This window comes from Furipterus horrens, unplaced genomic scaffold, assembly GCF_987537825.1.
Source record: "Furipterus horrens unplaced genomic scaffold, mFurHor1.1.pri manual_scaffold_1, whole genome shotgun sequence".
In the NCBI taxonomy this organism is placed as follows: Eukaryota; Metazoa; Chordata; class Mammalia; order Chiroptera; family Furipteridae; genus Furipterus; species Furipterus horrens.
In genome coordinates this window covers 191,460,825-191,486,322 of record NW_028327171.1, presented here as the reverse complement: position 1 = coordinate 191,486,322, position 25,498 = coordinate 191,460,825, and the positions used below count along the sequence as shown (strand labels likewise).

The 25,498-nt window shown below is 35.6% G+C and overlaps 2 protein-coding genes and 4 non-coding genes across 9 annotated transcripts in view; 1 reads left to right on the top strand and 5 right to left on the bottom strand.

Moving 5' to 3' along the window:
- Positions 1-693: 693 nt before the first annotated feature.
- On the bottom strand, positions 694-23,973 carry NOP58 (NOP58 ribonucleoprotein). 2 transcript variants are annotated; one of them, XM_090282696.1, is made up of 15 exons: positions 23,723-23,973; positions 21,311-21,387; positions 18,839-18,891; positions 14,787-14,908; positions 12,665-12,801; positions 10,936-11,000; positions 9,705-9,839; positions 8,758-8,903; positions 8,014-8,140; positions 6,662-6,825; positions 5,341-5,517; positions 5,096-5,157; positions 3,373-3,506; positions 1,329-1,486; positions 694-981 (listed from the first exon to the last, which is right to left on the bottom strand). In XM_090282696.1, the coding sequence occupies exons 1-15, from the start codon at positions 23,765-23,767 to the stop codon at positions 931-933; spliced, it is 1,653 nt and encodes a 550-aa protein (XP_090138822.1). In that variant the 5' UTR covers positions 23,768-23,973; the 3' UTR covers positions 694-930. The 2 variants fall into 2 exon arrangements, with proteins under 2 accessions (XP_090138822.1, XP_090138824.1); XM_090282698.1 differs by having other exon boundaries at positions 5,383-5,517; positions 23,723-23,972.
- Positions 7,779-7,862, bottom strand: LOC150022522 (small nucleolar RNA SNORD11). Its single transcript, XR_016513706.1, has one exon. It is a non-coding gene; the product is annotated as a small nucleolar RNA SNORD11 (small nucleolar RNA).
- LOC150022521 (small nucleolar RNA SNORD11B) lies at positions 8,615-8,700 on the bottom strand. Its single transcript, XR_016513819.1, has one exon. It is a non-coding gene; the product is annotated as a small nucleolar RNA SNORD11B (small nucleolar RNA).
- LOC150022520 (small nucleolar RNA SNORD70) lies at positions 18,654-18,738 on the bottom strand. The gene has a single exon (XR_016513748.1). It is a non-coding gene; the product is annotated as a small nucleolar RNA SNORD70 (small nucleolar RNA).
- LOC150022519 (small nucleolar RNA SNORD70) lies at positions 19,412-19,498 on the bottom strand. Its single transcript, XR_016513750.1, has one exon. It is a non-coding gene; the product is annotated as a small nucleolar RNA SNORD70 (small nucleolar RNA).
- Positions 23,974-24,095: 122 nt separating the features above from the next.
- Positions 24,096-25,498, top strand: part of SUMO1 (small ubiquitin like modifier 1) — a 46,642-nt gene continuing 45,239 nt past the window's right edge. For all 3 annotated transcript variants that reach the window (XM_090282694.1, XM_090282689.1, XM_090282684.1), the window contains exon 1: positions 24,096-24,208. In XM_090282694.1, the coding sequence (XP_090138820.1) occupies positions 24,156-24,208 (53 nt within the window). In that variant the 5' untranslated portion in view covers positions 24,096-24,155. The remainder of the gene's footprint in view (positions 24,209-25,498) is intronic.

Below are 25,498 nucleotides of genomic sequence, written 5' to 3'. Positions count from 1 at the left end.
CTAACTACCCCAACCCCTTGAATGCTTCTATTGAAATGAGTGTTACAGCAAAATGCTCGTGGCATAAACAGAAATGCAAGATGTAATAGGCCTATGAAAGTTGTGACTGCTGTTACTATACGGCAGTCAACCAGGCTGTGTTCACACATTAAACACTATCTTTCAGAAATAAACATTTCTCTTTGGTGCTCTGTGTCCTGGTTTATACCTCATGTCTACTGACATTTTATTTTTGCTCAACTTATTTTTCCCTTTTTACCTCTCATTCTTTACTATAAAATGAGTTTGTATTAATTACTTTAGAGACAGATCAGGGTCTAGATTAATAATTATTTTGTTGTAGATTTTGGAGTTGCAAACCGAGTAAATAAAATTAGGGATATGATTTTATTCTTTCTGAAGAGATGCCCAAAATTTTTGCTCACCTAATTTTAAAATTTTGAACACAAAACATTTATTTAAATAGAGGCAGAAAGATAGAAAAGGAAAAATAAAAACGTCCAAAGGGGCAAGAGAAACAAATTAGAGTGAGATTCTTAAATTGGCCCATATAATAATTACTGCCTTATCAAAGGCTAAGTTTCAAATTAACGATTCACAGCTCTCACTTTTCATATATGATTATCAAAACAGTAATCATTAAATGCTAAGGGCCAAAGATTCTCTAACTAAAATAGAGATCACAAAACTGCCTTAAAATACAAAGAAAATATTTTTATTTGTATAACAAAGACTAAAAAATAATGACATAATAAAGTTAACAGAGTTGCTGTTAAGACACAAATAGGTCTGAAAAGTTATAGATGAATAATCACTTTGTTTCATCAAACCTTTGTTCATTCTTGATTATCTGAGAGATCATCTCTGGTATACTCCTGACTGAATCTTAAGCACGATGCATCCAGGTGATTCAATTACGATTACTTTCCACTAGTCTTCAGTATCTTTCTTTTTTTTCTTTTTCTTCTTTTTCTCTGGACTCTGAAAATAATCAACAAGAATGCTTTTGAAAGAGTTGTAAAAGTATGGGTAATAACTTTTCCTCATAAAAAGCAAAGTAGATCAAATTTAAGAAAAAGATTATAATTTAAAAATATAAAAATCATCTCTATGAAAGCGATCTGTAGTAAATCTTACTCATATTCAAAGCAAACCCATTTTGTAGTAAGAGAAATGGCCTTTCATAATGTAAATACAATAATGTAACTTTATTTTTCCCTCCCCATGAAGAAAACCATTTTTTAACTGCCTGGTCATTTCTGATATACAGGGTAGTATGGAGATCCTGACCATGCCAATAAACTATTGGAAACTAAAAACAAACATACAGGGATTGCTGTGCTGGTGCATGGTTCTTCCTCAGAAAGTGGTTCTTCCTTAATGTGTTTCTTCTTGTCCTTTTTCTTCTTCTTCTTCACAGATGTCTCCTGTTCTTCCACCACTAGTACTGCTTCTTCTTCTTCTTCTTCCTCTTCTTCTTCTTCAACTAAGTGTAAAGATACAACAATTAACATTGTGTCAGACCTCAGTCTTCCAAAACCTTTTGAATCTTAAGTTTTTTCCTGTCATTTTGGTCAATCATCTAGTGTTTATTATGTAATTTATAATTAGACAGGTCCTTTTAACACTTACCTAGTTTAATACCACTAATTTTACAAATGATATAAAGCTCAGAGAGAAGTAAATTTCTCATCATCATGTAGCTATACACAGAAATTAGAATTAAAGCAGATCATCTCATCTGCTCACCCAGTTTTTTGGAAGATAGTCAATTATATTAGAAATGAGTAAGAGTTCGTGCTATAGAATTAAGACATGTATTAACTCAACCTAAGCAGTGGCCCTAAGTCATTTAACCTCTGTAAACTCAATTTTCTCATCTATAAAACTTAGTATGTAATGTGTGTATATCCTTGGATTAAAAGGATTTAATGAAATAACACATGCAAATTACTTTGCACAATGTTTGGCACATTAGAACAAAAAAATCAATAAAAGGTAGTTATCATTAGAAATTAATTCACCAACTACTTATTTAGTATCTATTATATGCTAGGCCCTATTCTGATCAATCGAAGTATATAGCAACGCACCAAGTGAACCCAAAATCCCTGCCCTTACGAATCTTTTATTTTAGTAGAAGTGAGAGCTATACAGTCTTTCTACATAGAATCAGTGCTAAGGAAAAAAATAAAGCAGGAAGAGGAACACTTCTGTGTAAAACATGCAGAAGTCAGGCAAACACCTAAAAGAGGTAAGGAAATGAATAATGCAAAAATCTTGGAGGCAACAGTCCAGGTAGAAAGAATAAATGCTAAGGATATTTTGGAAGAAAGGGGTGGATGGGAGGTTCAATGAATACCAAGAAGAGACAGTGTGGCTGCTATAATAAGAAGTGGTGGGTATGATAGGTGGTTAGATTCTGGATATACTTTCCAAGTAGAATTAAAGAGGATCTGCTGCCAGAATAGATTTGGGTCATAGACAAATGATTCAAAGTTAAAGGCCAAAGTTACCAGAACTGCCGTTTGTAAGATGGAGAAAATTGTGAAGCAACAGACTGGGAGTGGCAAGGATCCACGAATGTTAAGTTTGAGAAGCCTATTGGACATATAAGTGAAGATACAAATCTGGAGTTTGATGTTTTCAAATACCACCAATGGGTTTAGAAAGCTCCTTACTGTTCAATACGAAAATAGAAACACAGAAGTTAAATAAACGTTTTCTTAATCTAGGACAGGAGCCCATATTTGCTGGTAGTACACTTTTGACCACTAAGCTATTGAGAAACCAAAAAGTCAGTCAATCTTTGCTTTAATGCCTGTCTTGCTAGACTATCTGGTAGGCACTCAACATAGGTCCAACTAATAAATGGAACGCGGTACTTGCTTACCAACTTTGCAAGACAGCCTAGTTTACTGGAGAGCACCTTTTAAATATCTTTACTATAATGGCAGGTTACCTAGTATGTTATCACTCTCTCTAGTCCACTGCATGTAACAGAAACAATGAAGAAAACCACTCACTGTTCCATCAATTCTACACTTAACTATGTAACAAAAATATCTCAGTAATTTATTTAGAAACCACATATCTTTTTTCCTTCTAATTTAAGCTGATTCTCAAAATAGCTAATTGGTATAGTTAATATAATATGCAATTCCAATATTCATAAAAATGCTTCACACATTCCTCTATGAAATCTGGTAAATTTAATAGTATCCTAACTTTTCTCAGAGAACACGATGGCTTACTGAAACACCATTAGCTTTCAATATGAGTGATTTCACAATAAAGTTCAACAATACATACTTTCAGATTTTATACTTAAAAGAATAAGAGTATAAATGACATTTAAAAATTCAAACTAACCTTTAACTTTAACCTTAGCTTTTTTTGCCTTCTTTTCAATTATTTCATCTGCGTGATCTACCTGTTCTATCTTGCGTTTTTTAGAACAGGTTGGCAGCGTGGAGTCACCAGAAGGGTCATATGTCTTCACTTCACTGAAAGAGCCAGAGTTTTAGTAAATCTCTACAAAGATCTGCAACTAAAATAACTCTAGTAAAGAGATTTAAAGAATATGCCATTAGATAATACTTATATAAGCATAAAATGTATTTTAGTGGCTTTGGGCAGTTTATGAAAACTAATAGTTCCCAAAAGGTAAAGAGGGATTAATATTTTCCGGGTTGGTCAATTACACTTAAAGAGAAGTGGTGAGCTAAATAAATTCGGGAGTAATTAATGTGACCACAGTATCGAAAAATATTCAATCACTATAGGGGGAAAATCGGAGAAAATCTTTTTACACTAAATGATTATATACCAGAAAAGCAAAAACTAAACCAATTTAAGTTTTAGGTTATAAAGTAATTCAGTAAAAACCAAACCAAAGCAAAAGACCTCAGTCAGGTTTACTCCCATAACTGGTGTTTTAAGTGCATGTGTTTAAAGTTATAAGCATAATGACAAGAAAATATTAAAAACTGTACAGAACAAGCTAAGGAGTGTCCTAGTTCTTGAGCTGACTTTAAGCTCATGACTTTAACTTTTACAGGTTAAAAATCTTTATAATTTAAAAAAAAAAAGGTCCACATTTGTCACCTAAGGACAATAAATCAGACTCGGAAAATTCACAAACTATAAAAGAAAATTTTTTTTCTAAATGTGTATATTTAAATATATAAATATATACCTGTAACTGAAGGTTACTGTATATTGCTCTGCCTACCCATTTATAGCATAGGACTGTATTATTAAACCTCTTAAACAATTATAATATTCCCCAAAGCAGAATTTTATGGGTTAACAACTAGAAATATTTTTAAGGCTCGATGTACACTATCTGCTTCCCAGAAAGGCTTTCCCACATTCTACTTCCATCATCACCTCATCAGTATTAAGCATCACCTCAAGTAATAACCAAAACACCTCTCCCCACACACATCTTTTGTTAATTTTACAGTGAGGGCTAAAAACTTTATCATGCCTCTTAGCCATTTTTAGACTTTTCTTTTGTCTCTTTAAAAAAAATAGTTTTGTTAGATTAACTCTGAATTTTCTTTTTGATAAATGGTATACTATACAGGATCTATGAATGACAAATATTTACTATCAATACTTGGAAAGAATAAGGTAAACATTAAGATAAAAGCCACAACAAACATACTGTATGTACTGACTACACCAATGTAACTATACTTGTTTTTAATTAAAAAACAAAAACATGAAAAACTGTAAATAGCAAAGTGGGGGCGGGGGGGCACTGAGGTGCTTTGGTTTATAACAAAAAACTGCTGTCAACAATTAACATTTAAGTAAGCAGGAGCCCTGGCTGGTGTGGTTCAGTGGATTGAGTGCTGGCCTGTGAACCAAAAGGTAGCCAGTTCAATTCCCAGTCAGGGCATAGGCTGCAGGCCAGGTCTCTGGTTAGGAGTGTGTGAGAGGCAGCTAACTGATGCATCTCTTGCACACTGATGTTTTTCTCCCTCTTTCTCCCTCCCTTCCACTCTCTCTAAGAAATAAATAAAATCTTTAATAAATAAACAAATAAGCAGGAATTGTCCATCCATCCTCCCCCACAAGTACTTGCCTTTTATGTTCATATTTTTCTGCTTTTGCTAATGCCTTTCCAGTCCCACTTATTTTTCTTATCTAAGAAAAGAAAAATCATTCATTTTCTAAGGCATAATCTCTTCATAGTATATACTCTAATGTATCAATTATTAGCAAATGTAAGGAATATTGTTAACAATAGGCTCAAAAATATATTAGACATAATAAAACATATTACAAAACTGTTTAGGTGAAATATGTAAACTACTCATGTTTATTAACTTTTAACAGGAAACACTTCAATAGGCAGGATGTGTTTCTTACCCCTCTATCTTCCAAGGCCCTCAACCTGGCCTCTAATTTGGCTCTGTTCTCAACTCCCATTGCAGAACTGGAATCTTCACCAAAAGCATCATACCGGATAGCCAAAACAGTTTTGGCTGCTAACATTCGAGAAATCTGTAAGAGAACTTGAAATTAGAAACATCCACACCAGGATTTTCTTTAAATCAGGAATTACAAAAGTATTTTGAATCATACAATTCACGCCACCTATCTTGTATTTGAAATCTTTGCAGCACTATAATGGCTAACCGGTTATATAATAGCCACCATCATTTTGGTAGATGAAAAGACCTTTTAGTGGTTCATGTCTAAAATGAGCTCAAACTATTCTTTCAATCCTCCCTTTTAGTTTCTACTCAGGAACATTAGTTCTACACTATGAGGTCAACAAGAAAAAGTTTAGTCCCCTTTTCAAGCTAATTAACTAAACCCTTTATTTCTCCTCTCTGCTCTAAATTTTATAGAATTTTAAAAAATAATATGCCCTACAAAATAGAGAAAACAACACTACACTGGGTTATTACTTTTTTTAAAACTTATTTTCTTTTTAGAGAGAGGGGAAGGGAGGCAGAATAAGAGAGAGAAACATTAATGTGTGGTTGCTTCTTGCATGCCCCCAACTGGAGACCTGGCCTGCAACCCAAGTATGTGCCCTGACTGGGACTCGAACCGGCAACCCTTTCGTTTGCAGGCCAGCACTCAATCCACTGAGCCACACCAGCCAGGCTGGATAACTATTTTTTATAATTCATAAATGTTGATGCTAAGTTGGTTTCCTGCCACTAATTCCTAAAAAAAAAAAAACCTTTATTTTTAGAGAGAGGGAGAGATGAAGGAGAAAAACACTGATCAGTTACCTCTTGCACACCCCGAACAGGGGACCTTGCTCAAACCCAGGTCTGTGCCCTGACTAGGAATCGAACTGGTGACTTTTTGTTCGTGGGACAATGCCCAGCCCACTGAGCCACAGCAGTCAGGGCCCAAGAACACTTCTGATCTGCCACCTACTCCTCCCCTTACCAACAGGTGAATTCTAGGAAAATACTAATGCAGTGAAAGAAAATGGTTTTAATAGGATAAATATAGTACTTTCTTTAAACCTTTTCTCTTAGTATACAAAATGCTTTTTATTTAAAGAATTCACCATTCTCTGTTTAATGAGAAAAAGCAGATTTACTGCATACTACAGAGTAGGAGGAAAATGGGTTGTTTGGAGGAAATAAAGAGAAAAAGGCCTACCTCAGAAAAACTAGCTTACCTTTCCTTTGTGTTTGGGACTTGTCTGGCCTACAAGCGAAGCATGATAAATTAGACCATACTTAGGGGTATCTCGTCTAGACTTCAGAGCTCTAAATAGTGCCTTTTCTGCTCCAAGAATCTGAACTGTAGAAGCTGCATGTTTGGCCAAATTCAAAAGAGAACCTTCAAAACAAAAGAAGTAGTTATAAGGAATCACTTTTTAATTATTTCAAAGTTCCATGAATGAAACACAAGACCTACTGCCCAAATGATTCCATCCGTGCAAGAGACGATACATTAAGATCCTCTGTGATGGCCAGTAATATAAAATAATGAACTAGTACCTAATTATATTTGCAAGCATTCAATTGTACCATTTTTTTGTAGCATCTATCTTTATATCACCATACACATGTATTAAATTTTATCATAAATCCCTTATTTAAAATATTTTTGTCAACTATATTAGAATGTAAAATAGCATATTCAACTGTGAAACATTCTCAATCAAGGCTTATATAGTCATGTGCCGCATATGTCGATTCAGTCAATAATGGACCACATATATGACAGCGGTATGCCACTGTGTGCAGTAGGCTATACCATCTCAACAGATTTGTGTAAGTGCACTTATATGATGATTGCACAATGATGAAATGGCCTAATGAAGATCCATTTCTCAGAATGTATCCGTCGTATAGTAGTGCATGACTGTATCATCATCATCTGTAGTGAGTTCTTAAAACTATTCATATTTTAATCTGGTAAATTTTTTACATTTCACTTTTCAGTTAAAGGTTGACCTTCAATATTATTTTGCATTAGTTTCAGGTGTACAGCATTATGGTTAGACAGTCATGTACTTAAGCGATTCCCCCCAATATTTCAAGTACTGACCTGGCACCATGATAGTTACTACAACTGACTATACCCTGTGCTGTACTTCACATCCTTGTGACTATCTGGTAACTATCAATTTGTACTTCTTAATCCCTTCAACTTTTTCACCCAACCCTTAAGCTCCCTGGCAAACATCAGTTGATGACTTTGTAATATTATAAAATATTAACAGATTTCAACCTCTTGCAACATCTGATTATTCTACTTAACCACAACAAACTTCTGACAATGGACAAGTGTCTCAGAAGAGGTAGTGACTTAAGATGCCTTCATTATCCAAAAGGAAATCAGGCATACCAATAAAAATCATCATCGAACACTGGTCCTTAGTCCTAACCCATATACTACCCACTAATTCTATTTATTATCTAAAATTTCTTTAACAACTGTAATTTAAAGATTAAAAACAAATTCTCGCTAGAACACTCAATTCTAAATACCCATGTTGACAAATTACATTAAAATCATCACCTGCATGAGCAATAAGCCGTGCTCCAACTAATTCCCCAACCATAACTGTAACATTGGGTGCAATGGCCATCATTCGATTTTGTAGGTATTCATAGAGCTGGGTTCTGTATTCTGAGATTTCAATCACCTAGTATAAGGAACAAAATGAGTAACTCATAAATAAGAGCAGAAACAGTATAAAATTCACATGTCTAAAACACTGGAATTCTACATCTATTATAGGGCAGCTGTGCAATCCTGGGAAAACTAATCATTCCTTACCTCAGTTTCTTTTAAAAGGGCTGCTGTGAAGATTTTTTTTATTAGGTAATGTATTTAAACAACTTAATATACTGCTAAAAATGTTAGCCAATATAACTAATTTTTGAAAACCTCCAATGATTAGACATTTGTGTCACTCTCTGATACTTGTATAGCTATCTCCAAAGGAGAATAAAAAAAAAAAAAATCACTACAGGCTTTACACATAAGTCAGAATTAAATAACTTAAGCTATCCTCCTGTCTTCTTAATGAATTTATTCTGACAATGTAACAATACAAATTAGTACTCTTAATTTCATTTTAAAATGTATATATTTATCTCTTTACATATATAAATCAAGATGGCATCAGATGAGGCAGTGACTGAACACCCTCATATTTATTTATCAGGTGAACAATAAGTTTAAAAATCATCACGGCCACCAGAAAATTATTATTACAGTGCTGGTATCACAACCAGTTTCTCTATGTATATAGCTTACCTGAGTGCAGAGATGGAGAATGTTGCAAATATCTTCTTCTGAAACCTCTGTTCCCATAGATATCTCTGCAGCTGCTTTCACTTCTGCTTCAACTTCCTCTGGCAGTAATTCAGAAAGTTGAGCCGAGGCATAATTCTTCCTATCGCCTATGGAATGTTTGCAGAGGATGAAGGAGAATCACTCTTCAACAAATTAAACAAAATTCACCAAACAGTCAAAAGAAAATGTAGATAAGCCAATGAAAAGGGTGCCTAAACAAAACAAAAAGCGAACAAGTTTGACCTAGTAATTTTCCATATGTAAAGGCTTGATTTTAGTTATTAAAGCCTCTTCCCACCACCTCCCTCAAAAAAAAGCAAAACGAAACCAAAAACAACAACAAAAATCAAGAAACCAATGAACTACCACCATCAAAATATTCCAATCAATAGGACTAATGACATTGTGTAGTTAAGAACATACTAAAGCTACTAGGGCCATGAATTCTTGAAGTAATATTGTAAAATGTAATATAATGAGCCAAGTAATTCATTTATTAATACTCAGTGTCATCTAGTAATATTACTGTACTATTAGCATATAATATAACATCGACAATGCAGACAGCAAGATTACCTTTAATGTTAATTATTAATACGCTTCAGGATACCACCCCCCATCTATAGTTGCCCCTATTAAACGCAAATTCATTATAAGATACAGTCACCGGAAAAAGCCATTTTAAGAAAAACCAAAATTAGAGTTCCACGTTCTGTTGCACGGGCCATCAAAATCAAAGCTAAAGTTCATTTTGTTTTTTGAAATCTAACAGGTATTAATATGACTACACTCCTAAAACCTAAGTTATAGAAAAACTCCAGGAATTTTGTTAACAAAAGAAATTATAACTCATGTTTTAGGATGCAAATAAATTATTTTCAGTGCCTTGAAGCATAAAGTTAACTCACCAACTTTCTGTAAACACTTGCAGTATGTCAAGTTATCTGAAATAATTTTTCCTAGTTCAGGAAAATGCCAGCCATACCATTCTCTACACCGCATAATGTAGTTGTTTAGTTCTTTATCTAGATCATCCAGCAAGGCTGCCGCAGGTGAAAATAAAAAAACAGGAAGTTAAATGGTTTTGTGGTAACATACATAAAATTCACCACTTTAGTGATATTCAAGTGTACATTTCAGTGGCACCAAGTATATTCACAATGCTATACAACCATTATTACCACTATCAATTTCTGAACTTTCTTCACCCCAAACTGAAACTCTGTGCCCATGAAATAACTCCCCATCCCCCAGACCCTAGTAATCTCTTCTACTGTCTCTATGAATTCTAGATATTCTAGATATCACACAGTACTTGTCTCTTAGTGTGAGTTACGGCACTTAGCAGAATGTTTTCTAAATTCATCCATGTTGTATGTAGCATGTATTAGAACATCCGTCCTTTTTAAGAATATTTTATTATAATATGTATATTCCACATTTTATTTATCCAGTCATCTGTCAATGGGTATATGGGTTATTTCTACCTTTTCACTATTGTAAATCATACTGTTATAAATAGGGAGTGTATAGTTGTTTGTGTACATACTTTCAATTTGGGGGGGGGGGTATATACCCGGAAATGCAATCCTTATTTAAAGGGATTTTTAAAATTGAAATTAAGACTCTGATATTTCAAAATATCACTTAAATGATATTGGAGAGTGACCTATATAAAAGCCAGGTCAAAAAAGCAAAACCCAACACAATACAGACACCCCCATGGTTTTAATATTTTTCATGGAAAAAGACAAATGAATTGGTTTACATTAATAGTGGAATTAACATTCTATCCAACTAGTCAAATTACGGGTAGTTCTTCCTTTTTCTAATCTGGATTTTCCAATTTCTTCCTAAGAGTTCTAGTTGATCGCCCTGACCAGTGTGGCTCAGTTGGTTGGGCGTTGTCCCACCAAGTTAATGGTTTCTATTCCTGGCCAAGGCATATGCCTGAGTTGTGGTTTCCGCCCCCTTTCACCCACCCTTCTCCTCTCTTTAAAAACAAATAAATAAACTCTTGGGGAAAAAAAAAAAAATGTTCTAGTTAATTTCTCTTTCCCAAGAGAATTATAAGATACAGCTTTAATAATAGGAAAAAACCATGTAGAACAGAGTAGACCTCACGTGTACTATACTTACAAATTGCCTGGACAATCATTGTGTCCACTTTGTCAGCACTAAATTTCAACCTATAACGGGACAAGCTGGGGAGAAGGAAGAAAATAACAAATTGCTAAGACAGCATTGATAAAAAGCATTTAATTAACATCTTAAAAAGTTTTTAAACCCATGGCCCCCCTCAGAGCTACATTGTTTAACTTATTTTTTTCTACATTGGAAAAGCAGTTGCAAGATCAGAAAATACACATTTATAAAGAAAATAATACATCTATCCTGCTATAACCTATGGTTCTGAAACATTAATTTATGAATGACAACTAGGATAATGCTGTCATGCAGCTCATATTTGATTAATAGATTTCTTTTTGGTAGCATATTAATGCTTTATATCAGCAGGTAGGAAAAAAATGCAGCACTGTAACACCTAAAAACAGAAAGCCATGGAGGAATAATACTGTATATAAAGGTTTCTTAATCTTAGCACTATTAACATTATGAACCTGACAGTCTTTGTTGTAGGGAGATATTCTGTGCATTGTAGGATGTTCAGCAATATCCCTAGCCTCTACCCATTATGTTAATAACAAACTTCACTTGAAGTTCTAACAGACAAAAATATCTCTACACATTGCCAAACGTCTTCTAAGGGACATGTGACTGGGAACCACTGCTGTATATACAATGCCAATTTAACCACTAGTTTGAATTGACCCAGTTTATAGTTATTTTGCTCTCCTAGAAATGCTTATCATCAAGTTCTTCCTGACTTTTGGTCATTTTGCTTGTCTCTGTTAAGTTAGCAGAGCTTTAATTCTCCATCAACCTATGCTCAATATTTTTTGTTCAAAGGGACAGACCTTTGTTTACTGTATTATTGTTTTAGTATATATTTAACATGTCCTTTTTCCATTGTTAGTTTTTCAGAGCTATTGTTTTTGATAGCGCTCTGCTCACAAAGTTGCATTTTTTATATATTTTTAAAATTAATTAATTTGTTGGTTTATTTATTTTATTTTTAGAGAGGGAAAAGGAGAAAGAGAGGGAGAGAAACATCACTGTGTGAATGCCTCTCACTCGTGCCCCCAACTGGGGACCTGACATACAACTTAGTTATGTGCCCTGACTGGGAATCGAACCAGTGACACTTGGCTCGCAGACCGATGCTCAATCCACTGAGCCACAGCAGCCAGGGCTTACCTTTAGTCTTATTGTTTCTTGACAAACTGTTATTTCAATGTAACTTCACAGAACGCCAAGCTTTTCAGGAACACATATTATAGTACAGTATGTACTAGTGGACCTCTGGTTAAATGATAGGTTATATACTTTACCTTATTATAAAAACAATAAAAGTCAGAATAAAACAAGCAACACAGATGGACACACACACAAAAAGGAGACCTTGGCAGATGAGAAAATTTGGGAAGACAGTTAAGTGGACAAATGATTTAGTAGACATAAGAGAAAAAAGAAAGCCCAAGCGTTGTGGGACCCAACACCAGAGGGGTACAGAATGCCTATAGTGAGGTTTAGAGTCCAGGCAATGAAGCTGGAATGCCTGGGTTCAGATTCTAGCCTCCTCATAGACCAGCTGTATTGACTTTGGGCATCCATTTCCTCATCTGTAAAACGAGGGTACTACTACTGCTTGTTATGAGAATTAAATTAGTATGTGTAGCATGCTTATAACAATACTATGCAATTGTTTATTAAATAAAAGCCAACTTTATTTTCCAGTAAATCTCACCTGTGGGCCAATCCAAGACACATAGCTGTCATTTCACGTGATTCTACCCCGGGGATTAATCCATCCATCTGTGAACGAATTCCTCTCATAAGTTCGTTAACAACAGGACTATGGATGCAGCTGAGATTCAGCTTTTCCTATAAAAAAAAGAGCATTTGTATTAAATAAATAAAAGCTATAAAAAGATACAGTTTAACTTAGTTTTATTGGTCTGAGGAATCTTTTACTTATTTAGCTTCTTTAAAAAAATTAAAGGTAAAACATTGATTTAAAAATATATTTTTTATTTATTTTCAGAGAGGGGAAGGGAGGGAGAAAGGGAGAGAAACATCGGTGTGTGGTTGCCTCTTGTGTGCCAACTGGGGACCTGGCCCCCAACCCAGGCATGTGCCCTGACTGGAAATTGAACCAGCGACCCTTTGCTTCACACGCTGGTGCTCAATTTACTGAGTCACACCAGCCAGGGCTAAAATGCAGATTTTAATCAATAGTACTATAGAGAAGGGCACTGAATAAAAAGCAAAATTCTGAGTCTTAGGCCCTTTCCCTATAGATAGATAACTGTTAGCATCCCTTAAGTATAGTACTTCCAAATAAATATGTTAACCGACACCAGTGTTTTAGGCCATACCACCCTGAATTTGCCCGATCTCCAAATATACATGTGTTAATATGTATGTGTACATACATAAACAAACCTTCACAATACAGTTTTAAGTTTTTACACACCCCAAACAGGATAAAATCTTTTCCTCCATACCTTCATTCTGTCACATTACAGTGTAATTACTACTCCTTCACACAAATCTACAGTTCTAATCCATTAAATACAAATATACAAAATTGTATATATTACATGTTTAAGAAACAAAATATTTAGAATGTACATGAGTAGTATTCAGTTTAATTTTTTAAATGGAGAAACTGAAAAGAAAAAGGTAAAGATGCTCCAATCCCTTCTTTCAGCAATTTGGCATTTTGCATGCTTTACTGTGTGTATATTTATTATGCTAAAAGTTAGTTTTTTAACAGTAAAATATAAACTAAGACTTATGGGCACTTCAAAGTATGAAGCTGGAAATTAACACCATTACAGAAAACTTCATGACCTGACAATATTAGAAATAATCTACTTACACAAACGCCTTAAATTCAGAATCCTGGTTTAAAAAACCCTCAAATTTCTTTAGCGCTTTCCTACCTTAAAGATCTACAACATAGCCCTGATTGGTGTGGCTCAGTGGACTGAGCGCTGGCCTGGAAACCAAAGGGTCACTGGTTTGATTCCCAGTCAGGGCACATGCCTGGGTTGCGGGCCAGGCCCCCAGTTGGGGGCACATGAAAGGCAACCACACATTGATGTTTCTCTCCCCCTCTTTCTCCCTCCCTTCCCCTCTCTCTAAAAGTAGATAAAATAAAAATAAATAAATTTAAAAAAAAGATCTACAACATAAAATAATCTCTACTTCAAAGATCAAACTATCAAAACTAGCTCTCAAACTGTTCTGCTTTTCATGTTTGGGAGCCTACTTTTCAGTCCTTCCTCCCACTCTCACTTTATGTTTTACCTCTAGCAACTCTTTCCCCTATTAAAGTTGTCTAACTAACATATACTAAGAAAGAAATGTCATGACTCCATTAATGTCAGGGGAAAAAAGTAGCTAAACCAAAAACGTGGCAGGATATACACAGTGTTAACAGACTATCTCTGGGTGGCAGGATTAAAAGCTCTTTAAAATTTTTCTTCTATTTTTTTAAAATTTATGAATTTGAGAGAGAGAAACAGACAGAGACATTGATTTGTTGTTCCAGTTATTTATGAATTTATTGGTTGAGTCTCGTGTGCCCTGACTGGGGATCAAACCAACAACCCTGGCATACTAGGACGATGCTCTATAACCAACTGAGCTACCCAGCTAGGATCATGTATTTTTATTTTCTAAAATGAATGTATATGTTTAGCCTTAATAATCATATTGGAAATGATTATTACATAGCCTAGGGAAAAAAGATAAAGTATGAAAAGTTATGACAAACAACTCATTACAAAGGCTGGGCTTTGTAGTTACTATGCTTATAATGAGTTCTGATTAGCAAGCATGAAAGAAAACCATAACTTTACCTTTATGACCCCTCCAAGTTTAGCATCAGCTACAGCCAGGGGTTCATGGGCTTCTTTTACTATTTTCTTCAGAACTTTCTTCAGTTGCTTGTTGATTTTGCCCTCCATCAGAGCTGTGAATGCTTTTCAGAAAAAAGAAAAACAAAAGAGTACTCACTCAAATTTTTAATTGTAAGAGCTTAACATCTTATTTAAATTAAAAATATAAAGCAAAATAAACACTCCCTTTCAAAAGAGCTAAATTTAACATTACTTCTAAAATGAAATGATAAACACAAAAATGTTTACAAGTTACACATGTCACAGTCTTATCTGATCTTGCCTCCCTCATTTCTACTCCAGAACCAGAAGTTTCAACAGATCCAGCCCTCCTTTCCCTATGCCACATGATTCTTCTTTTGAGTTCAGAGCGAGAATCATAAAATGTTAGAAACATTCTATTTTGGAACAACAAATAAATTCTCTCTCCTGTATCCTGACAGATTGGCCTGATGCTCCGGATTATGAAATACCCTAAAATCCTGTAAAGACTAGTAAAAAAAGAATTTATTCCTTTTGACGGTTCTGCTGCTATTTAAGTATATTTGAGTGGGGCCTAATCTTTGCTAATACCCAATCCATAGGTGCCATCAGGCCTATGCTTATAAACCTCCAATGATGGAGAACTTACTATGAAGACAGTCTGTTTAATTTTAGGATAGCTTTTACATGGGGTAAGTGCTAAACCTGCTGCTTTTATAACTCTCACCCTTCCTTAAACCTACGCTTACATCTTCTGGACCCACATAAACTTACACCCCATTGATATTTGTCTGGATTGTAGCTGAATATAAAGCATGCTGGCAGAGAGGAAGTCTGTCATAATATCTAAGGACAAGCATTAGGTCAGCCAGATACTTGCTCTTCCCTCCTGACCACATCTCCATCCATTTGAATTACAAGTGTATTTCAGCTGTTATTTGGGAAAATGGAAGATGAAAATAACATCCGGCTACCACACAGCTCTTTCAGAGGTCTCTACATTCTAAGAAACTAAGATTTAACCTATTTTTGTTGGGGTCTAACCTTTTACATTTTGTGTTATATTGACTCCTTAATAATCTACCTTCTTAATAAGTGGTATTCTTTCCTTACAAGTTTTTTATCTTTCATAATTAAAAACTTTAATTCAAACTGCTGCTCCTAGTTCTCAATTTTCCATATTTACTTTTGCACTTCACAATTTCTTAAAATTAAAACTTTTGCCCTGACGAGTGTTGCTCATGCCTGGGTTGCAGGTTTGGTTCCAGATTGGGGCACAAATGAGAAGCAACCGATCAATGTTTTGCTTACTCTCCAAAAATAAGTAAAATATTTTTTTTAAGAAGAAAAACTTCCTACTCTAGATCTAATATTTACATTTATCTTCCCTTTATCAAAAAGTGTGTTCACTACTGTTTATAATATGTACTTTTAAAAGGTGATATATAGATGGTTATGGAAATGGGAAGCCAAGTCTTTCCCCTACTTATCTTTTCTATTAGCCACTGTTCCACATCCCATAGCAGTTTTCTCACTTCATCCATGTCGTGATGAATTTTACTGTGACTATTTGGAAGACTTGTATCTTGAAAATTTGACCAAGAGTAAAAATAAACTTCTTCATTCAAATGGCATATTTGAACTTCTGGGACCAATATAAATTGACATCCCATCCCATCCCATCAGATTCTTTTAGGCTATGGCGTTTTAAATGCATACTGACATCTACAGCCACTGAATTTTGGTCTGTCACATCAAAGCTGTCTTGTAACAGGCAGTGGGGAAGTTTAATTCTCAGGAAGGACTCTGTTCTCTTAGTAATAACCCAATGTTCAAATTTCTGATAAAAGGCATTGTACATGTTTCTATGTCCAGACTCCTGGCAGAGCTCTCTACTTTCATTCATTTACCCCAAAATATGTGCCAGACACAATCTAGGGATTTGACAGTAAACAACATAGTCTCTGCCTCAGAGGGTTCTCACCTAGTATGACACTTTCCCTATTTTATAAGATTATAAGCGTGGTAGGGATATGTGATACCTCTCAAGTCTCAGTTTTATCATCTGTAAAAGAGTGAGTATTACCCACCTCACAGGACTGTTTTAAGATTCTGGAGCAATGTACACAAAATCTGATTATCGCTATGCGATAAATATATTAGCTATACTGAAAACTTGCTTTATGTTTAGGTAGAGGTTGGACTTCTCCATTTAATAGTTTAATAAGGACTGGTCAGATATAGCCTGAAAAGATTACAGAGGTTATATGCAAAAAGGAATTCTAAAGAGGCTACTTGGGCTCAGGACTAGAGGACTTTATGATTCCAGGAGGAGCTGTACAAATCAGTCTATGTGAACAAAGCACTCACCCCAGAACTGGAGAACACTAACACAATTTTACTTGGGACTTTACCAAATCTACCCATATTTAATTTTAAAGCTGTGATGAATAGAACTATCCTGAAAGAAATTCCCCAGGCAAAAATTACCACAGGTGTGCTTTACAGTGCTATGAGGCTTTTATTACCAAGCAGCCCTAGAACTATTTCTAAAAATTAAAAAATTGATTGGGGGGGTGTATATAAGGGGACTAAATGGTAATGGAAAAAAATAAATAAAAAATTAAAAAAAAAAAAGAAAACAAGAAAATTGGCCCTATTGTTGCATCTTCCTTTGGATCATCCCTCTGCCAAGATTGGAATGGCTCACTAATATCCAGCATATTTAGCTGGATTCCTAGTTTTCATAAGAGAAGTACACCCTTCTCTTGTGGTTGATGAACAAAATTATTTGGCTCTATCAAATTCTTGCCTAATTTTAAGCCATATTCTTCCCTATGGCCCTTCATTTTCAAATACCACCAAGTATTTGGCTGATTTGATATAGAATTTAAGCAACTGAAAAATTTATAATTAGGGTTTTAGATCTGGTCTTGTTTTCCTAACATTAAAAGCCCTGGTCAAGTGGTTCAGTTGGTTGGAGTGCTGTCCCGTGCACCAAAAGGTTGTGGGTTCAATTTCAGGTTGAGGCACATGCAGAAGGCAACCAGTCAATGTTTCTCATTTATCTCTCCCCCTCTCCCTCCCTCTCTCTCTAAAACCAATAAACATATCCCCGGCTGAAGTTTAAAAAACAACAACAACAACAACAACAACAAAAAAAAACCCTTACAAAACCAACTGCCTCCTGAAGCCAGGCCAAGTTAATAAACCCTATTACTGTATGTCTGCTGTCCTATCATGAGGGCTAATTAAAGGATGAGTCATCCATTCTTCTAAATGATTTAAAATCACACCCTCTTTAGAAAACAACTCTTATGCCTCTCATAGTCTTCATATTAAAATGCACACACACAAAAGTACTAGTTTTCCTAAAACTTTCATTTGTTTCTAAGTTTATTTTATTAACTCTAGAGAGAGGGGAAGGGAGGGAGGAAGAGAGGGAGAGAAACATCTACCGGTTGCCTCTTACACGCCCACAGCCAGCGACCTGGTCCACAACTGGTGGCATTTCTGTTTTCAGAACGATGCTCAACCCACTGAGCCACACCAGTCAGGGCCCTAAAACTTTTAATAATGTGCTTTTTCAAACTAAAAATGTATATCCCTGGACAACTGTTCTATTATTATTTCAACTGTGATTCCTGGCTGTTCTCAATTTTACCCTTGCGTTAAAATGATCAGAGCCCTGTGCTTGACCACATTACCTTGGTCCCTTGTAGAACAGCTTTTACTGAATTGTGCTTTATAGCATTATGCTGTTGGTTTCCACAGGGAGATCAATTTAACCACTTCTCAGCTCTCATCACATGGGAGAAAAACCAGCCCTATGGTGAAAAAAGCTAACTCAATGTTGTCTCAGTGGTAGTGACGAATTTGTTAGATCACTTAAATTCAGCTCCAAAAATAATGCATCATTGACAACATTGAGTAAGGTTAACTCAGGCAACTGAAGCAAACAATTTTTAAAATAATGACAACAAACTGCCAAGATTAAAAACAAAAACAAAAAAGCTAGTCTTTGACTTTACCTGCCAATGCTTCTGCTGTATCCTGAAATTTCTCAAAATGTTTTAGCTTAACTCTAGAATTAAGAAAGAGAAAAAAAAAATGTTATTGGGGTACATTGATTTCTGCAAAAGCCGTATCTTTATGAAAGTGTCACACTGTTTCCAAAGCATACACTGATAAAAGAAACTTTCTTCTCAATGGGTATCATGGTACAAAGTTAAGATATTGTTCACAAAATGACGAGTTCTCTAAATGTTAGGCTAGTAATGTTTGGACTATTATAGAGAGGGTTGTAAGGCTTTGAAGGAAACATAGAAGAGCCAAGAGGTTTGCTACCACATCTAAACCACAGGAAAGATGTGGAAGCTTCAACGTAATCTCTGCTACTTAAAGCTAGACACAGATGTCTTTTACTATATAGCACAGAAGTAGCCTAAGAAAAGATGTAAGAATCTGTCTTAGGTAAGGAAGTGCATGACACTGATTTATCCATCCAGTAAAATGCCATTAAACAACAGCTCACTCCTATTTTACCCCCTTCTTCCCCATACACTTAGATTTAGAGTAACATCATTTTATATAAATACATTTAATTCATTGTTGTCTCAGTGGTAGTGACGAATATTTGAATGAGATCACTTAAGATTCAGTTCCAAGAATACATCCTTGACAACAATGAATCAAGTTAACCCAGCCAATTAAAGCACATAGCCTTTTAAAAAGAAAAAACTAGTCTATTGTTTCTGAAGCAGTATTATCTTAATTGAAGTTTTCTTACTTGGCCAGAGAACATTCTGGTGGTTCCTTACACACTCAACACCACCAAGATTTAAGGAAAAAATAATAATTTCATCTATTCTGTCTCACGACATCCCCATCTGCACCCTTAAGTGGTATTTATACATAGCTCTCTGTACTTGTGTAAATGCAAAATGTATAAGAACATGGCAAAAATGGGATCACATTATACAAATCTGAAACATGATTTTCTCAGTATATTAAATGTTTTCCAGATCTATACATATACTAAAATTTATTCAACAATTCCACTACTGATAAACACTTATTTCAAATTTTGGGTTTCCGCCACAAATGCTGAAAAGTATTTTTTTTTTTGTTTCTGTAACTATTTAGTATGACATTTCTTTGGGTTCCACGTGGTTTAGCAAGCTTTAATCATTTCCTTCTGTTCTTGTGGGTTTTTTTTTTTTTTTTAGCACTAGCAGATGAATTATGAAATGCCCCATAGCACCCAAAGACATAATCCAAATTTACATGTATTAAGGATCACATTCACCAAATGGGTTATTTCAAAAGGTAATTCATAGCTGGTGAAACAGCCACCTTGACTACCTTGAAAAGCCAGCTCCCTCTCCTACCACTCATTTAAGCTTCCCACCAGCGTTATACTCTATTTTCTACTTCAGAGACCTTGGGGAACTAAGGTATACCTTTCCAGGATTTACTAGCTAATTATTATTCCAAAGGGAGATACGACATAAGTTATAAAGAATGAATAACCTGCAAAGTAAGTTAAAAAACATGTGAATACCACTAACTTAAAGAAACTAAAAGTTAAACCAATCGGCAGTTTATACTTCTGATAAGTATTACTTTTAATAGAAATTTATACTTAATTTACAATGTTTTTCTTTTTTGAATTTTTTAAGTTTATTTTAAATTATATTTTATTGATTATGCTATTACAGTTGTCCCAATTTTTCTCCCTTTGCCCCCCTCCACCCAGCACCCCTTACTTCCTCAGGCAGTCCCCACACCATTGTTCATGTCCATGGGTCATGCACATAAGCTCTTTACTCCATTTCTTACACTGTACTTTATATCCCCATGATTCTGTTTCTGTTTGTTTGCTTAGTTTGTTTTTTAGATTCGATTGTTGATAGATATGTATCTACTGCCATCTTACTGTTCAGTTTTGATCTTTCTCTTAAGTAAGTCCCTTTAACATTTTGTATAATGGTTTGGTGATGATGAACTCTTAGTTTCTTCTCATCTGGGAAGTTCTTTATCTGCCTGTGTTCTCAAATATCTTACAAAAGAATAATTTTGTGCTGCTGCCCAATCTAGTCTGCAACTAATACAAATGAATAGATAGCATATGCTTCAAATAAAGAAATCTAATGATTAGGTTCATACCAATATTTTTCCTGAAATACATTTCAAAACAAAAGTTATAAATATAGCCCTGGCTGGGTGGCTCAATTCGTTGGAGCATCGTCTGGCATACCAAACAGTTGCGGGTTTGATTTCCAATCAGGGCACATACCTAGGCTGCGGATTCAATCTCCTAGTTGGGTGCAACAGGAGACAATAAATTGATGTTTCTTTCTCTCTCTCTCTAATATCAGTAAACATCTTTTTGGGTGAGAATTTTTTAAAAGTTATGAATATAACATATGAAGGGTGGCTGAGAGGAAGTGTAAAAAGAATGCTTAAATGTGAACGGCTAAATTCTTAATTTTAAGACTTACATTTTATTTGCTTTCTCTGGAGTTTCAAATTCTTTCCACAAACTATCAACCTCTTGAAGTTTTTTCTCATTCAAAACCTGCAACAAATATTTGAATAATTTTCTTTAAACAGTACAGCCTAAGCAAGCACATATAACTATACTCTCCAAGTACAACTGTACACGTAAAATGAGGGTGGTGGAGGCTATTTTTCTGTCTGAAATAATGAACCCGTTGTTTTACCCAGATTTTTAGTCAAATTAGTAGCTCAGACAGCACATTTAATAACTGGATGAAATTCAGATTTTGTTGGGGGTGGGGAGGATGTCTTTACTAAAAACTTTCTATTTTTAAGGACTCCTTAACCCCTTCAAAAGTCATCGTGTTCATACTTTCTTTAGAATACTTTTAATATGCCATTATTTTACATTGCCAATTAAGTTGACCTGCCATCAATTTGTAAGACATCTCAATTTCATGGATTTATAAACATGAGGAAAAATGCACATTAGGGTCGATCCTTTCCTATCTTACTCAAGCAGTTGACTTACCAAATAGAGTACTGGTGAGGGTGCACAGAAATAACTTTTATTCACTCGATTTAAGTGAAACTAAGAGAATCTCTTAAAGGCAATTTGGTAGCATCTGTCAACATAAAATCTGCATATCCTATATGATCAGTTAACTACTTTCTATAAAATATATTCTGCTATTTACTGCTATAATAATCCTAACATGAAAGTATTATGATTTCTCTAAAACTAAGATATTACCAATTGTAAGACACATCCTGACTTAATAAAATTTAAGATGTAAAGAGGAAAAAAAGGGGCACTTTAAATCTGTAAAAGTCATTAACATATTAGGGGTATATTCTTCAAGACTTTTTGACTATGTGACATTTTATTTATGTATACTTTTAGTAGTCATATTATATACTTAACATATTATAGATGGAATTCCAAGTTTTAATAACCTAGAATTACAGTTTATTAACACACCATCATTTACGTTTTTATTTTAGTAAATATTTAGGCTATTTCTAAATTGTCCTTATCCTTCAGAAAACATTATATTTTTTGTTTGCACACATGTTGCATTTCTATAGAACAAACTATTAGAAGCCAACTTAATTTATCATATAAGATATGCAGATTTTATGTTGACAGATGCTACCAAATTGCCTTCAAGAGATTCTGTTAGTTTCATTTAAATCAAGAGTGAGTAATGATGCAATTAAAGACAACTCCAAGGAGGAAAAATAAGCAGAGTCAGCCTTTGGTTTTTAATTATTATTTTATTGGTTTCCTTAAAATTAACAAGTATTTAATGTAATAAGTGCAAATAGAAGTATATTTTCAAATATCAGAAGAGAAACTTGGAGAGTGAAGAGCTCTCCCAAATACCCAAATAACACTTTCATATGTGCTCTTTCAGACTTTCTCCACCCATACCATATAGTTTTTTGATTGACATCTAGAATATTATATATATCTTACCTAGCTTTTGGGGGGCTTTACATCAGCATATGTGAAAAACTTATTTTTCATTGTTATATTCCCAGAACTCAGAAGAGTGCCTGGCATGTAGCCTGCACTGAATTTACCTCATTCTCCCTAACTTCTCAATAGCATCGCACCATACAAATGTCCCACCCTTCAATCTTTTCTGTGCCTCTTAAGTTTTAACTGCACACTTTCCCTATTAAAACAACCTAATCTCAACTTGATTTTCACCAGCCCAGATGTCTCTCCTACGTTTCAAATTTGAAATGACTACTGCATTTCCACGTGCAGTAGATCCTGAAACCTTCACAGAGCCAACTGTAACTCTTCGGTTTCCCCATTCAGAAACTCCACTACCTGTTTCTCTTCTCTTCCCCATGATCACGCACTCACTTACTAAACCAAAACCCAACATTCAACCCACCAGCCGATCCTGTCAGTTCTACCTTTAAAATTCTACCGACGTTTACCTTCACATCAACCTTAATCAAGGCGTCTTTATCTTGTCTAGATTAATGCAAAAACATCCTTGCTTCCTTTCCTGTCCCCCTGTAAGCTATACACACAGTTCAGCAAGTATATTTAAAGACAAAGTAGACCATTTCTTTCCTTAAAGCCTCTAAGTCATTCTTCAAACACTCAGAATAAAACCCGAACTCCTTCATAACTCGTAAATTCTCGTACGGCTTCTGTCCACTCTCTAATCGGGCTCAAACCTCTAATCCAGAATCTGGCATCCGAAAATGTAGGGCCACGTGTCCGCTGAAACGTGCGCCTCCGAGGCCCAAAACCTTCCCCTTCCTGTCAGAGCAGGGGTACCTAAAAGGCACCCGCGCTATCCCAAGCAGTGCCATCCTTTCAAGTCTTTTCTTTTCCTAGCCTGCCCAACACCCGCCCTCCGCCTCCAACAGCTCAATCTTCCACCTACCTTAAAGATGGCGTAGCCCACGGAGGTTTCAAACAGCACTAACATGGTTAGGCCGGATCAGGGCGCTGCGCAGCCCGCCGTGAGTTCTTTTCCCAACAGAAAAGGACCAGATTTGCGGCCCAAGGCCGCGGCTGGCCAAGCACAAACGTGAACGCTTTCCTGTAAAGACCCAGCCCACGCTGCCAAAACGTTCCCCACCGGACTGCGTGCAGACCGCGTGAACTCGCTTCTCCCTCTCGAAGGATTCTGGGATGGGACACACTTCCGACGAATGACGTAACGCACAACGGGCCGTCACTTCCGCAATATTCCCGCCACCGGAAGTCACGAGAATATCGCGACATTTCTTACGACAACGGGTTTGTTTGTTTTGTGCCAGACTGTCCAGAAATCTAAAGACAACGTTGCTTGTTATTATTTTAAACTCCCTTTTATGACATATTTTCCCTTGCGACAAATGCAGAATAGTCTCGGTGTCTGCCTCAGGTATGCGTAATTCGGGAAATGCCAGTCGCTAGGCTTTACTCCTGCCTTGAAATGAAATCCTCAGAGTAACGCTATGGTTGTGATTTTTTTTTGCACAGATGTCTTCCAAATATACGTAGGTCTCTCCCATTTTTTTCTGCAATGACTCTAGGATATGAGTTAAGGCTTTGTGTTCTTTTCTTGCTGCAATTTGTTTTTCTGGTAACTTTCAATTACAGTAACTGGTTTAAACGCCCCAATTCTTTCACAAACCGGGCTTCCAATAGTAAAATTTCCTTCCTCTCTTCTCAAGCCCTATATCCAGAGTGCCTGCAAACATTAAGTTGCAGCCTTCTGGAAGTTATAGAACACTAAGTAACTTGATTGTGACAAGCAGCTCTGCAACGTAGCATCAAGAAAAACGAAAATTCTAAAGTAACAGAAAAGATGAAAGTGTGGGGAAATCAAGGGGGAGAGGACCCCAGGATACGGACAAGAGCGCAATTGATTATGCCATAGGATCCAGTGTGGTCAGGGAAGCAAGAGAAGCCAAATGGCTTGATTGCGAGTGGGGGTGGCAGCAGATGAAATAGAAACACTGTCTCTTTATAGTGTTATATAACTTCATACTTTTAGTTTTTTTTTTTGGTCTAGTCTCCTTAACGGAAGTGCGATCCACTAGAGAATGGAATCTATATCTTGTACTTACTCGTATCTCTATAGGGCATCATGTGCTAGTCATGAAGTAGGATCTCATTAAGTGATTTGTAAACATCTCTGCAAGAAGTAAAGTTCTTTTCCTTATGTCTAAAGCTTGGACCCTTTACACAAAGGGAAGTGAAACTACTTTATTCAATGAGAAACTTCTTTCCTGTGCTATTTCTTAGAATTTGTCTGCACAATGCCAATACATATAATCAGCTCAGGGTTCAGAGCTGGCTCTGATTTTGTATTTGCATCTTTACCAAATGTGGTAGTTGTCTGACAATTCCCTGTTGCAAGAACAAAGTAGGCGTTTCAATACTTAAGTACTAGATCCAGAGGAGACCATACCAGGAAGTATAAGGATGAGAAAATGAAAGAGTATAGATAACCCAGAAGGGCAAATAAATTTAGTAAGGGCTTAACATGGTACAATGATAAGGATAAGAAACAGTTCTTCTGTTCTTTCCCCACGCCCCAACTCCATCCCTCTCCCAGCTATTATAGAATATAAGCTCCATGAAAGTTCATTGCTAGTCTCCAGTACTAGGCCAGTATCTGGCACATAATAGGGACTCCATAAATATGAATAATGAATGAGTAAATGAA